The sequence below is a fragment of the Canis aureus genome, chromosome 20 (genome assembly GCF_053574225.1).
Source record: "Canis aureus isolate CA01 chromosome 20, VMU_Caureus_v.1.0, whole genome shotgun sequence".
Taxonomy (NCBI): domain Eukaryota; kingdom Metazoa; phylum Chordata; class Mammalia; order Carnivora; family Canidae; genus Canis; species Canis aureus.
The window spans coordinates 24,874,877-24,886,950 of record NC_135630.1 but is presented as its reverse complement, the minus strand read 5'-3'; the positions used below and the strand labels follow the sequence as shown (position 1 = coordinate 24,886,950).

The window sequence follows — 12,074 nt, the reverse complement described above, 5'->3', positions numbered from 1 at the left end:
CTTGATTATTTCACAATGATGTTGACATTCTATCAAAACTATAGGGGATCCCTGGGTGGCGCAGCGGTTTGGCGTCTGCCTTTGGCCCAGGGCGCGATCCTGGAGACCTGGGATGGAATCCCACGTCGGGCTCCCGGTGCGTGGAGCCTGCTTCTCCCTCTGCCTGTGTCTCTGCCCCTCTCTCTCTCTCTCTCTCTCTCTCTGTGTGTGTGTGACTATCATAAATAAATACAAATTAAAAAAAAACAAAAAACTATAAGACAGGAACACTTGGGTGGCTCAGTGGTTGAGCCTCTGCCTTTGGCTCAGAGTGTGATCCCGGGATCCCCAGATCAAGTTTCACATTGGGCTCGCTGGAGGGAGCCTGCTTCTGCTTCTGCCTATGTCTCTGCCTCTCTCTCTCTCTCTCTGTGTCTCTCATGAATAAATAAATAAAATCTTTTTAAAAAAAACAACTATAAGACATACAAAAAAGCAAGGAGAAAATAGCCAATTGTGAAGAAACAAAGCAATCAATGGAACCAGATTCAGAGATGACACAGATGTTGGAACTATCAGATAAGGACTTCAACAATAACTATGTCTAATTTGTCAAAGAATCTACTAGAACAGACAGTTAACCATGCATTAATACAGAGAAGATTTCAGCTGAGACATGTACACTATAAGATGGAGAGTCTAGTGGAAATATTAGAAATAAATAGGGTATCAAAGATGAATTCCTTTGACAGACTCACCAGGAAACTTGGCACAACTGAGAAAAGAGTCAATAAACTTGATAAGGCAATAAAAATTACCTAAACTAAAACACAAAGTAAAAAATAATAGAAAAAGCAGAACCAAGCATATAAAGGCTGTGAGACAGTACATATCAAATGGTCTGACACACATGTAATCGGAGTCTCAGAAGAAAGATTACATTAGAATATTTAAATAGACAATGCCTGAGAATTTTCCAAAAATGATAAAAGACATCAAACCACATATTAAAGAAGCAAGTTTTTTTAATCATAGACACATCACATTTAAACTTTTAAAACTCAAGCTAGAAAAATCTTGAAAGTAGAGGGGTAAAAGATATTTTGTACAGAAAGGCTTTGAGCAAACTTCTTGTCAGAAACTATGTAAGTCAAAAAGCAAAAACAAATAAGCAACATCTATAATGTAATGTGAAAAAATAAACTGTCAACCTCGAGAACATAGCAAAATACTTTTTCAGACAAACGAAAACTTAGAAAATTCATTGCTAGCAACCTGTAATATTAGAAATGTTCAAAAAATATGGTTCAAGCATATGGAATATGAAACCAGACAGAAATTTAGTTCAAAACAAAGAAATTAAGAGTTCCAGAAATGTTAAAATATATATAGATACATAATGAAGACCATTTGTCTTATTTTTAATTGCTCTAAAAGTCAACTGATGATCTAAAGGGAACACAGTAAAAACGTAAGGTTTATAACATAAAATAGATGAATATAATAGCGTAAAGGATGGGATGGAGGATTTGCAAGTTTAACAACTGTATCTCACATCGTCTTTGGCATCTCTCCCTGTCTAACAGAGAGAGAAGTGTCTAACAGACACTTCAAAATCAACTTGCTTTCCCCTCAGTTCCTGATCCTCCTCCTTCAAGCCTGCTCCACTTACAATCTATCCCAATCTCAGTTGTTGATTATCAGTCAACCCTTCCAACTCCTCAGGCTAAAATCCTTGAAACCATCTTTGATCCTTCCCCTTCTTACCGCCTTAACTCATCAACATACTCCCTTACTGCTATCTTCAAACTACACACTCAGCACTGCAACCATCTTGGTCTAAGCCACCATCATCTCTCACCCAGATCACTGCAACAAAATCCTAGTAAGTCTTCCAGGTTACACATTTGTCCTGTGGCTGACTATTCTCAACACAGCAGTTAGAGGGGACCCTTGAAAAAACTCAAGTGAGATCATGTCATTCCTCTGCTCAATACACTGCAGTCATTCCCTGTTCCATTCAAAGGAAAATGGCATCTTTACAATGGCCTGAAAGAAATATGGCTCTTAGCACATTTCCTTTCACTAGCTCTCTGACCTCCTCCTCTAATAGTCTGCTCCTGCTCATTCTCATCTAACTGCACTGGCCTCCTTGTCCTGGGACACAACAAACTCCGATCTTAGCCTTCATTCTAGCTGCTGCCTAGGATGCTTTTCCCCTAGAAGTCAACTTTCCTCCCATCCTGTAAGTCACTGTCCAAACCTCCCTTGCTTAGTGAGGACTAACTAGACCACCTATTTACAGTAACTTCCCCACACTCAAATACACACACTCTGCCAAGTCATCGGTGAGATGGATATATGGAATGATCTGAGTTCAAATTCTGACAAATCCATTTATTATTGATATAACGTTCCTCAAAATCAGTTCCCTCACCTATAAAACAAGGATCATAATGGCTACCTTACAGACTTGCTGTAGGACTTGCATATGAACTGTGTGACACATTCAGAGACTACAGCCTCGTTCATTCTACTACTAGCAACTAGCGCAGTGCGTAGCAACTTCAGTTGCTCAATAAATATTTGTTGAAAAAATTGTCGCTTTTATCATCAAACACAAAAAAACAAACCATGAAGTTTCTGAGAAAACCTCAGTTTAAGTGGGTTATACAACTTAACATCTAGAATAACACCAGGAAATACAGAGCTGCATTGAGTCACTATCCTAGAGTGTAAATGTGTAAACATAAAAAAGAGATAGCACATATGGCAGGCATCAGTGGTGATGATTTTCCCTCTGATTATGTTTCCAGATTAGTTATCATCAGCCAGCAGGAAATATAAGCAAACATTCGCTGGCAGAATTTTAGCCCTATCATAAAGATCCATTGTCTCTTCATTAGATTCACCTTCCAAGCTGATTAACAAAACACTTTACTCCACAAAATCCAGTCTCCTTATACTAACATTTATGCATGGTGATTTTTTCCTCTATGTTTTTACTTACTTTTCTTTTCAGGGAACTTCTTTCCTATACAATTTGCTTTCTCTCTCTCTCTTTCTCTCTCTCTCTCTCTCTCTCGCTTATTTTCCTTTCTTAAACTCAGATTTGAACCTTTATTTCAGGTATTTTTCACTTGGGATTTGACCTTGCTAAATGTCTTTATTGCAAATCCCTCAAAGACAATCAAGGTATTTGCCTTGATTTGAAAAAGAGGGAGTTGATATTATGAAAGGAGCTTGAGAGGCAGCTGTTAGCTGCAAAAAAACTCTGTGCAAAGCTACTCCCGACTTCAGTGTCATCATTTGTAAAATAAGAATGGGCAAATGAGATTACTTCTCAAGTTCTTTTTCTACTTCTATGAATATACTTTTTCCTCCTCATTAGAAGGGAACCACTCATCCATCATAGATTTGCCATGGGTACATTTTATCAGGACCAGTAGGTAGGGAAGGACTCACTAGTTAGTCATCGTAAAATGGTCCACGTCATCTAGGCAAAGAAGAATTATACTTTGGAGCTCACTACAGCTACAGTATAGATAGGCCCCTGCAATCCTTTTTACTGCTTCTGCTGGAACTGGGGGACTAGAAATCTGGGAGAGACATAATTTCATTTCACTGATATTTAGTCATTTCCTTTTCGGCTTTTCTTCAGCTTTCCTGTTAGTCTTTGGTTCTTTTTAAAAATACAAACCCAGCTCAGCTTACGCAAGTTAAATCGATTCTAGATATAAAGGAAAGTAACTACATATCCAATCAGGTACAGCTTTACCCTGCTAGTGAAGAATGAACTGGAAAGTAAAAACAAACAAAAAATAAAAATACTTTTAAAGGTCAGCATAGGACAACTGCAAAAATTTTGACAAAAAATAATGATGATCCAGCAAGTATACAGTCTACAAAATGAGGATAATAAATCTTCAAAGACCGATATACAATAAAATGAGATAATGCACACAAGTACACAGTAAACAGAAAACCCAGACTTCATGTGTGATTGTGTGTGACACTTCCAGGCTGCCACAGTGTCCAAGGTGGTGCTTCCGCAGAGATGCTTAAACAACTTCCTTTGTCTATAATATGGTCTGCCACAAGGGCTAGCCTGGAAAGGACTGCCTCAGGGTTTTTTTTTTTTTTTTTTTTTTTTTTTTTTTTTAATTCTACGTACAAGCTGTTCAACTCCATACAAACAGGTTAAGAGCACAAAATTTGGTCAGATGCACAGAGATCGGTATCACGGGACCACCACCTAGCCTGTCACCCAAGCAATACTTGAGGTGTCACACCAATATATGTGAAGTTAAAATGATCAATAATAAAGACAATTTTCACAATAATAATCTGACCCCAAGAAATTCAACTCCTCCATAAAGCACTCTTTGATTCCCCCCAAATTTTCTGCTCACTTACTGAAATGACAGTAGGTGGTCTTTCCTTCTTCTGCACTCTTAGAGCAACTCTTATCTCACACAGTTTCACCCTCATTTGGTTGTCTACCTCATTTGGTGTCTATAGCACTTCTCAGATCGGATGGAAACTATTTCCTTTGCTGACCAACCAGACTAAAAACTACTCTAATTCAGCAATTCCATCCACCTAATCTAGTGCCTAGCAAATCAATCCATATAAACAGGCTGAAATTAACACAATAATCTTCATGATAAGTTTTACTTTTTTACTTGTTTACTGCCTATCTCCCTGCACATGAAAACAAGCTCCTTGTGGACTAAGACCCAGTCTGTCTTGCCCACCTGTGTACCCCGAGAGCCTAGCACAGCGCCTGCCACATATGGATAAAGGGCTGAAAGTCAGAGGGGAAGAAAAACCAACTTCCTACAACAGAGCTGAAGGGAAATAAAACTACAGTACTGTATTTCCTGCATTAACCTTTTCCATAAAATCACAAAATCCGAGAGCCTGGAGGAACCCTGCAGTTCATCTTTCGACATTTTGGGTTCCAAGCATAATGTCAACCACCAACATCCACTGATTAATCTCATTAGCCATCAAGGGGGAAAAGGGTCACAATATAAAAAATGTAATGTAGTGAGGTATGTGTTTGCTTAACTTTTTTTTGTATGTACGTTTAATGTACTACCTTTGGGTAATAATTTTAATCTGCATAGTACTTTACAATATAAAATTCCACATCTCTATTGAAGCATTAAAACTGTGCTCACAGGAGGTAACACATGGGAGACATTTAGAACAGGGTCTGGCACATGGCATGCAAAAGCGTCCACCTTATTCTCATCATTAGCCAATCGCAATGTGTATAACCATGAAGGAAGGCAGGCCTCCCTTTTCTACTCAAAGGCTTTCCAACAGTCTCATCCATTCTTTCTCTAAGAACAATTCATGGCTTACAAAGAAATAGCTACTACCAAAGGACCTTCTCCTCATCTAACCCCTAATTTCCATTACAGTAAGAAAAGGAAGGGAGGTCCTTTCCTTTTCACCTCATTGTCACTATGCAAACTTTCTTCCAAAGAGAGAAAGAAAGACAGAGGCAGCAGGCAGGCCTGCAAAAAAAGATCATTGCCACAGAAAAACCTAGTAGGTCTAAGTGTGAAGCCAGAGCATTGGGTGATTTTGCTGCAGGAACCCCATTTTACAAATCACTGCAAAACAGAGGGGGTAGGCCTAAACAAGGATTAAGGGGTTTCATTGTTAAGGAAATCTCAAATCAACCAGATAGTGGGAGTAGAGCATCTAGAAAGATCTGCCAACTTCAATACCAGTCTGGATTAGATTCTCTGAATTTGAAATTAATAGATAGCTTGAACTACAAGTTTGTTTATTTTTTTTTAACAGAACTGTTGGGATCCCTGGGTGGCGCAGCGTCTTAGCGCCTGCCTTTGGCCCAGGGGGCGATCCTGGAGACCCGGGATCGAATCCCACGTCGGGCTCCCGGTGCATGGAGCCTGCTTCTCCCTCTGCCTATGTCTCTGCCTCTCTCTCTCTCTCTGTGTGACTATCATAAATAAATGGATAAATTAAAAAAAAAAAAAAGAATTGTTAAATGAGCGTTATGTTATAAAAGTGTGACAAAAATTTATAATTCCCAACATACATATATAAGGTGATAAATTCCAAATTTTATTTAGAATAAAGAACATGAAAAATTTAAAGTAAGGTCTTTAACTGCTGAAATACTGTCTTCTCAGGTCCCTTGATCCTTGATTTATGGCTAACAGGCCTATTAAAGGTAACCTGGAAAGTATTTAAGAATCAAGAAACTATGTCCAAACAGGTATGAAATGCATGGACATTCAGCTTCAGCCTCAACACTCAGCTAAAATCAGCTTCATCTTGGTCCTCAGCCTTTGAAGGCAAAGGAGCCGAAGTCTAATTCAGGGCCATTTCTGGCATCAGTGTCCCCATCCATGATCAATAACTGAGTATCTTGTGATCCTAACTAAATTACGTCACTAATAGTATGTCATTTGAATGCAGTGCAAACATCTGCAGATTCACCTAAAATATAGATAAGCATTCTAGATGTGATGTGGGTAAAAATCTCTATGTTTTACATGTTGACATTTTAAGAGCCAGGGAAAGGTAAGTGACAATTCACTACTGCAATAATAAAATAGAAGAATATGGGCAGCCCAGGTGGCTCAGAGGTTTAGTGCTGCCTTCAGCCACAAGCCTGATCCTGGAAACCCGGGATCAAGTCCCACGTCGGGCTCCCTACATGGAGCCTGCTTCTCCCTCTGCCTGTGTCTCTGCCTCTCTCTCTGTCTCTCATGAATAAATAAAATTTTAAAAAATCTTTAAAAAAAATATTATGATATATGAGGATTTGGGAAGCTGTTCATTCTATATCCAAAAATAATAATAAAAAAAAACTTCCAAGTAACCAAGTACATGGAAAAATAAGTTGGAATTTATAAAAGTATCAAAAGAAAGTACATTGGCCAGCTGTTTCAAAAACCTAAATAATAAGACCAAAACCAGGGATTATGTGATAATTCTCATATTTGTATAACTTTTTAATATATATCTATGAATAACAATAAAAATAAGAACTATGTTTCATTTTTAAGTAATTACACTTAGGCCTGAGACTTTCAAGAAAAATCCATTTGGGTATTTTCATATCCTGTGAGGAAAGAGTAAAAGCAGAATTTCAACTTCTGCTTTGAAAGAATGTTGACTTTGACATTTACCTATTTGGCAAAAGCATCTATTCGGTTCATCTCGAATTCAGACCAAGCGTTTCCTCCTGGTTTTCACCTCTGCACATTCTTCCCAACTCGCATTTGAAAAACTAAATATGGGGTTTGCTTCTTCCAGTCTAAGCCTAAGAGATACTTATAGGTCATGTTGTCAAGGAAGCCCCTGAAGCACTGGTCCACCTTTCTTTACCTGCTCTTCAGGTGAGGGGGTGGAGGGAGATTTACATCCAGATGAAAGGCATCCTGGTGTCTCTGGGTGCATTCTGTGAATCTTTCCGAAACAAGCCTGCTCTTGCCCAAACCTGCATTTCTCAAAATATTTGTTACAGGGAGGGGTGGGGATACCTGGCAGGGATAGAGCTGAAAAGAACAGGAGCTTGGGAGCCCAGAAGCCATGGATTTGAAGCCTAACTCACTGACTCAGGAGGAAATTTAACCCTGCAGACCTTCTGTTTTTTTCATCTCTCACATGAGGATTACCGTTCTCCAGGGAGTTGTGCTGGTGACGTGACTAATGTGGGTAAAATTCCAAGTTCTGGCCTTAGCCCAAAGTATCTACTCAATAAACAGCAGCTCTGACCCTGAGTGTTTAACCACTTCCTTCATGGTTCCAGATTTTACAGATCCTGTGAAAGGGCTGTAACAGAGGTCTCTCATCAGCTCCAAGGTCTGGAACTTCCAGTCATCCCTCCTCCTAGGCCTTTGCTTTCAACATCCAACATCTCCAGGCCGTCCTGTACATACAGCGCAACGTGCCTGCCCGGCTCATCCGCCTCCACATTTCTGGAAGGGACGTGGATCTAGTCAGAGAAAATCCTAAGGCAGAGAAAATCAAAATCAAAGATCCCAAGCTGGGCAGCCTGGGTGGCTCAGCGGTTTAGCACCGCCTTCAGCCCAGGGCCTGATCCTGGAGACCCAGGACACTGGGCTCCCTGCATGGGGCCTGCTTGTGTCTCTGCTGTGTCTCTGCCTCTCTCTCTCTCCCATAAGTAAGTAAGTAAATAAATAAATAAATATCTTAAAAAAAAAAAAAAGATCCTAAGTTTATCTAGGTGGCACCACCCAAGAGCCACAGAACACGTGAGGCTCCCTACATGGAGCCTGCTTCTCCCTCTGCCTCTCTCTCTCATAGATAATAAATAAATAAATAAATAAATAAATAAATAAATAAATAAAATTAAAATCCTAAAAATAAGGATTTTTTTAAGCTGCCTTAAGCTGGGCAGCCCGGTGGCTCAGCGGTCTAGCGCTGCCTTCAGTCCAGGGCCTGATGGAGACCCAGGGCGTTGGGCTCCCTGCATGGGGCCTGCTTGTGTCTCTGCTGTGTCTCTGCCTCTCTCTCTCTCATAAGTAAGTAAGTAAGTAAATAAATAAATAAAAATCTTTAAAAAAAAAAAAAAAAGATCCTAAACTCATCTAGGTGGCACCGCCCAGGAGCCACAGAAAACGGACCGAGTCCCACGGCGTTCTCCCTGCATGGAGCCTGCTTTTCCCTCTGCCTGTGTTTCTGTCTCTCTCTCTCTTAATTAATTAATTAATTAATTAAGATCGTAAAAATAAAAAAGATCCTAAGCTGGGCAGCCCGGGTGGCTCAGCGGTTTAGCACCACCTTCGGCCCAGGGCGTGATCCTGGAGTCCCGGGATCGAGTCCCACGTCGGGCTCCCTGCACGGAGCCTGCTTCGGTCTCTGCTGTGTCTCTGCCTCTCTCTCTCTCACCTAAGTAAGTAAATAAATAAATAATCTTAAAGCAAAAGACCCTAAGCTTCTGTAGGTGGCACCGCCCAGGAGCCACGGAACGCTGGAGGGAGGGCAAGAGCCTAGGCCGGTGTGGGGCCGCGCTGCGGACGCAGGGAGCGCAGCGCGAGGCGCCCCGGGCCGCGGCTCCTCCTGCTAAGGGAAGACGCGAGGGGCCGGGAGGCGGCGGGGCTGCGTGCGCGCCGCGGGGACACCCGCCCACGCGCGGCTCAGCCAACGCGCCGCCGCCGCTCCCTCCCTGAAGCGAGGAAGAGGGCGGCAGCGTCCGGGCTCACTTCCTGCGGGCGTGAGGAGAGGCGTCCCGCCGCCGCGCGCGCCCCGCCGGCACCGACGTGGCGCAGCCGCTCGGGAGGCCGCCCCGCCGGCCGGGGCCTTCCTTCCCGCGGGGCGGCCGCCGGTCACCCACCTTTCTGACTCTGCGGGCCGTGTAGAGCCCCATGCCGTCCTGGACGCGGGAGGACTTCAGGGAGAACCTGTCCGGCACGTACATGCCCAGCATTCTCGCCGCCGCCGCCGCCCCGCCCCGCTCAGCACCAGCGCTCGGCGCCCGGGAGGCGACACATCGACATTTGGGGGTGCTGGGGTGGAGGGGAGAGGCCGGCGGGAAGGAGGAAATGGAGGTGGCCTCCCAGAATCCCCACCTCCCGCCGATTCCAGGATCCCCCGCGGCTCGGCCCCTCCTCGTCCCGGGTCTGGCTCAGCCCGGAGCGGCCGCGGCCGCCGCTGCCATTGCTGCCGCGGGGGCGCGGGGGGCGCGGGCCGGGGCGCCGCGGCCTGGGCGACGCCGCGCGCTGATTGGCCCGACGCTGGCGGCCGGACCCGCGCCGGGAGCGGTGCCGGGAGCGCGGCGGAGCTCGGGGCCGCCAACCCCGGAGCGGCCCCGGCTGCTCCCCCGGCCCCGCTCCGCAGAGCTGGGGGTGCTGCCGGGCGGGGAGTCCTGCCCTTCGGAGGTGCAAAACGAAACGGGCCTTGCGGGGGGCGTCCTCCGAAGGCAAAGCGTGCTCACTGCCCGGCGACTGCAAACCAACCCTGAGGACTAGGAACTTTGGGGCCTTCTCACATCTCAGTTAGGCACCTCTTTTTTTTTTTTTTTTTTTAAATTATTGTTTCAGAGATTTGAATTCATAGGGAATCGGTGAGTATGGGGATTAACGTCCAGAGAAAGGGGGTGTACACAGTCTGCAACTAATAATCCATATTTCAAGTTAATTCAAATTTTAAATTTCAGGGCAGCCCTGGTGGCTCAGAGGTTGAGCGTCCGCCTTCAGCCCAGGACGTGATCCTGGAGACCCGGGGTCAAGTCCGAGCCTGCTTCTCCCTCTGCCTCTGTCTCTGCCTCTCTCTGTGTGTTTCTCATGAATAAATAAATAAAATCTTCAATAAAAAGAGATTTAAATGTCGACTTAAGTCCATTGGAAACTAGTTCTTGTATGGTGCTGTAACCCAAGGGAAGTTCTTACACTTCCCAAGAAAACACCGTTCCTGAGTCTTACCTTGCTTGGAAATCACCAGGCCTGTCACAGATCTCCAGCCCATAAGCAGGAGAGATGGGAGGGAACCCTGAAACCATAAAATCCAGTATCACAGCAAGGAAACAACAGACGTCTTGTGTTAGTGTTTTTTAATAAAGTTTGGTACATCTCAAAAGAAATTTTATAAGACTCTTCTCCTGTAAGACAAACTAGGAGCTTTCCACTCATTTCTCTGGATATTCTTGATAGTTTTCTACTCTGAGGTCTTTTGGAATTCATGTAATGTTCCTATAAACATTTGATGTTGCTTTTAACCATTAAAAATAATAATTCTGACAACATTAAAGGCCATACTTTAAAAAATCAGCTAAATAAATTTTAAAGATTTTATTTATTTTATTGCTGCATTCAACAATCTGTGAATGGGGCAGCATGCAGTCTGGCAAACAGAAAAGAGCTTTGAGGAGCTGTACTAAATGAAAGACTTACAGACAAAGCAGAAACAAGGAAATTATACTAAACAAAATGCAGATTGGCTGTCGCAAGGTTACTCTCTTTTAGGTGATGGCAGATATCCATCTGGCAGATTACCTATCTAGTGCTCATCAGGCAACTCCCGATTGGTTTAAAATTACATTTCTACAAGAGCCAAAAGTAATTAAGTTGAATCTCAGTTTGGTAACATGAGGCTTAGCATAAGTGACTCCATTCTGAGCCTGTTGTTTTGTTTTTAGCAACACACACACCATGGAAGTGATTTCTATTTCTTGAGGACTAAGAAAAGCCTTGGAACACAAATAGTTCCTAATTTCTTAAGTAGAAGAATTTTATTAAAATCATATAATAACAATGCTTGGAGATTTTAATGAATAGAATAAATGACCCTCTTTTTGAAACATGTAGAAGTAGCTTTGTCAGGGGTGAGAAGAACAGTGCCTTAATTATTCTCTGAGTTTTGATCCCTTTGACCCATCCCAGAAAGAACTCTTTCACTTTCTGTAGGGGGAAATGAGTCAATAAATAAATTCAGTTTGGGGCACCTTGGTGGCTCAGTCAGTTAAGCTTCTGCTCTTGGTTCAGCTCAGGTCATGATCTCAGGGTTTTGAGGGCAAGTCTGGCATTGGGCTCTGCACTCAGTGTGAAGTCTGCTTGTCCCTCTGTTCCTCTGCTCATATGCATGCAAGTGCATGCTCTCTCTGTCTCTAAAATAAATATTAAATAAATAAATATAATATTTTAAATAAATACAGTTCATTTGAATGGAATTTGGAATTAGATGGCCTTGAAACACATCAAAGGTGTTGAGGAAATATTTCTTGATTAAAAGTCAATTCTGAGTCTAATCTGAGATGGTCAAACTTGTGCTCCAAAGAATCTGGGCCAAGTCTGTTTCCCTGGGGTCCTTTAAACCAGTGCTACACCCAGGCCAGACCAGGTCCCTGAGCCCAACTGGAACCAGATCACAATCCAGAGCATGGCTCATGGTATTTTCCCCAGAGCACTGTTCTTTGTCAGACACAGCCTTTCAGTTCTGGTCCTCAAGCCACAATGGCTTTTCAATCAAAAGTTTTGCCAGTCTCTTTGGGCACAGAAGTTTCCACAGCTTTCGATCATTAGAAAAAGGAATGCTTTCTGGTCTTGATCTGACACAACCCTCATTCACTGATGACCCTTGTTTGG

The 12,074-nt window shown here is 43.0% G+C and overlaps 1 protein-coding gene across 8 annotated transcripts in view; it reads right to left on the bottom strand.

The window, feature by feature from the left end:
• The window catches only part of PRDM5 (PR/SET domain 5), a 206,392-nt gene extending 196,713 nt beyond the window's left edge, over positions 1-9,679 (bottom strand). For 7 of the 8 annotated variants that reach the window (XM_077861174.1, XM_077861176.1, XM_077861178.1 and 4 more), the window contains exon 1: positions 9,329-9,679. In XM_077861174.1, coding sequence (XP_077717300.1) covers positions 9,329-9,421 — 93 coding nt within the window. In that variant the 5' untranslated portion in view covers positions 9,422-9,679. Of the gene's footprint in view, positions 1-7,157; positions 8,031-9,328 lie in introns of those variants that run through there. The other variant, XM_077861179.1, reaches the window with a different exon arrangement.
• Positions 9,680-12,074: the final 2,395 nt, after the last annotated feature.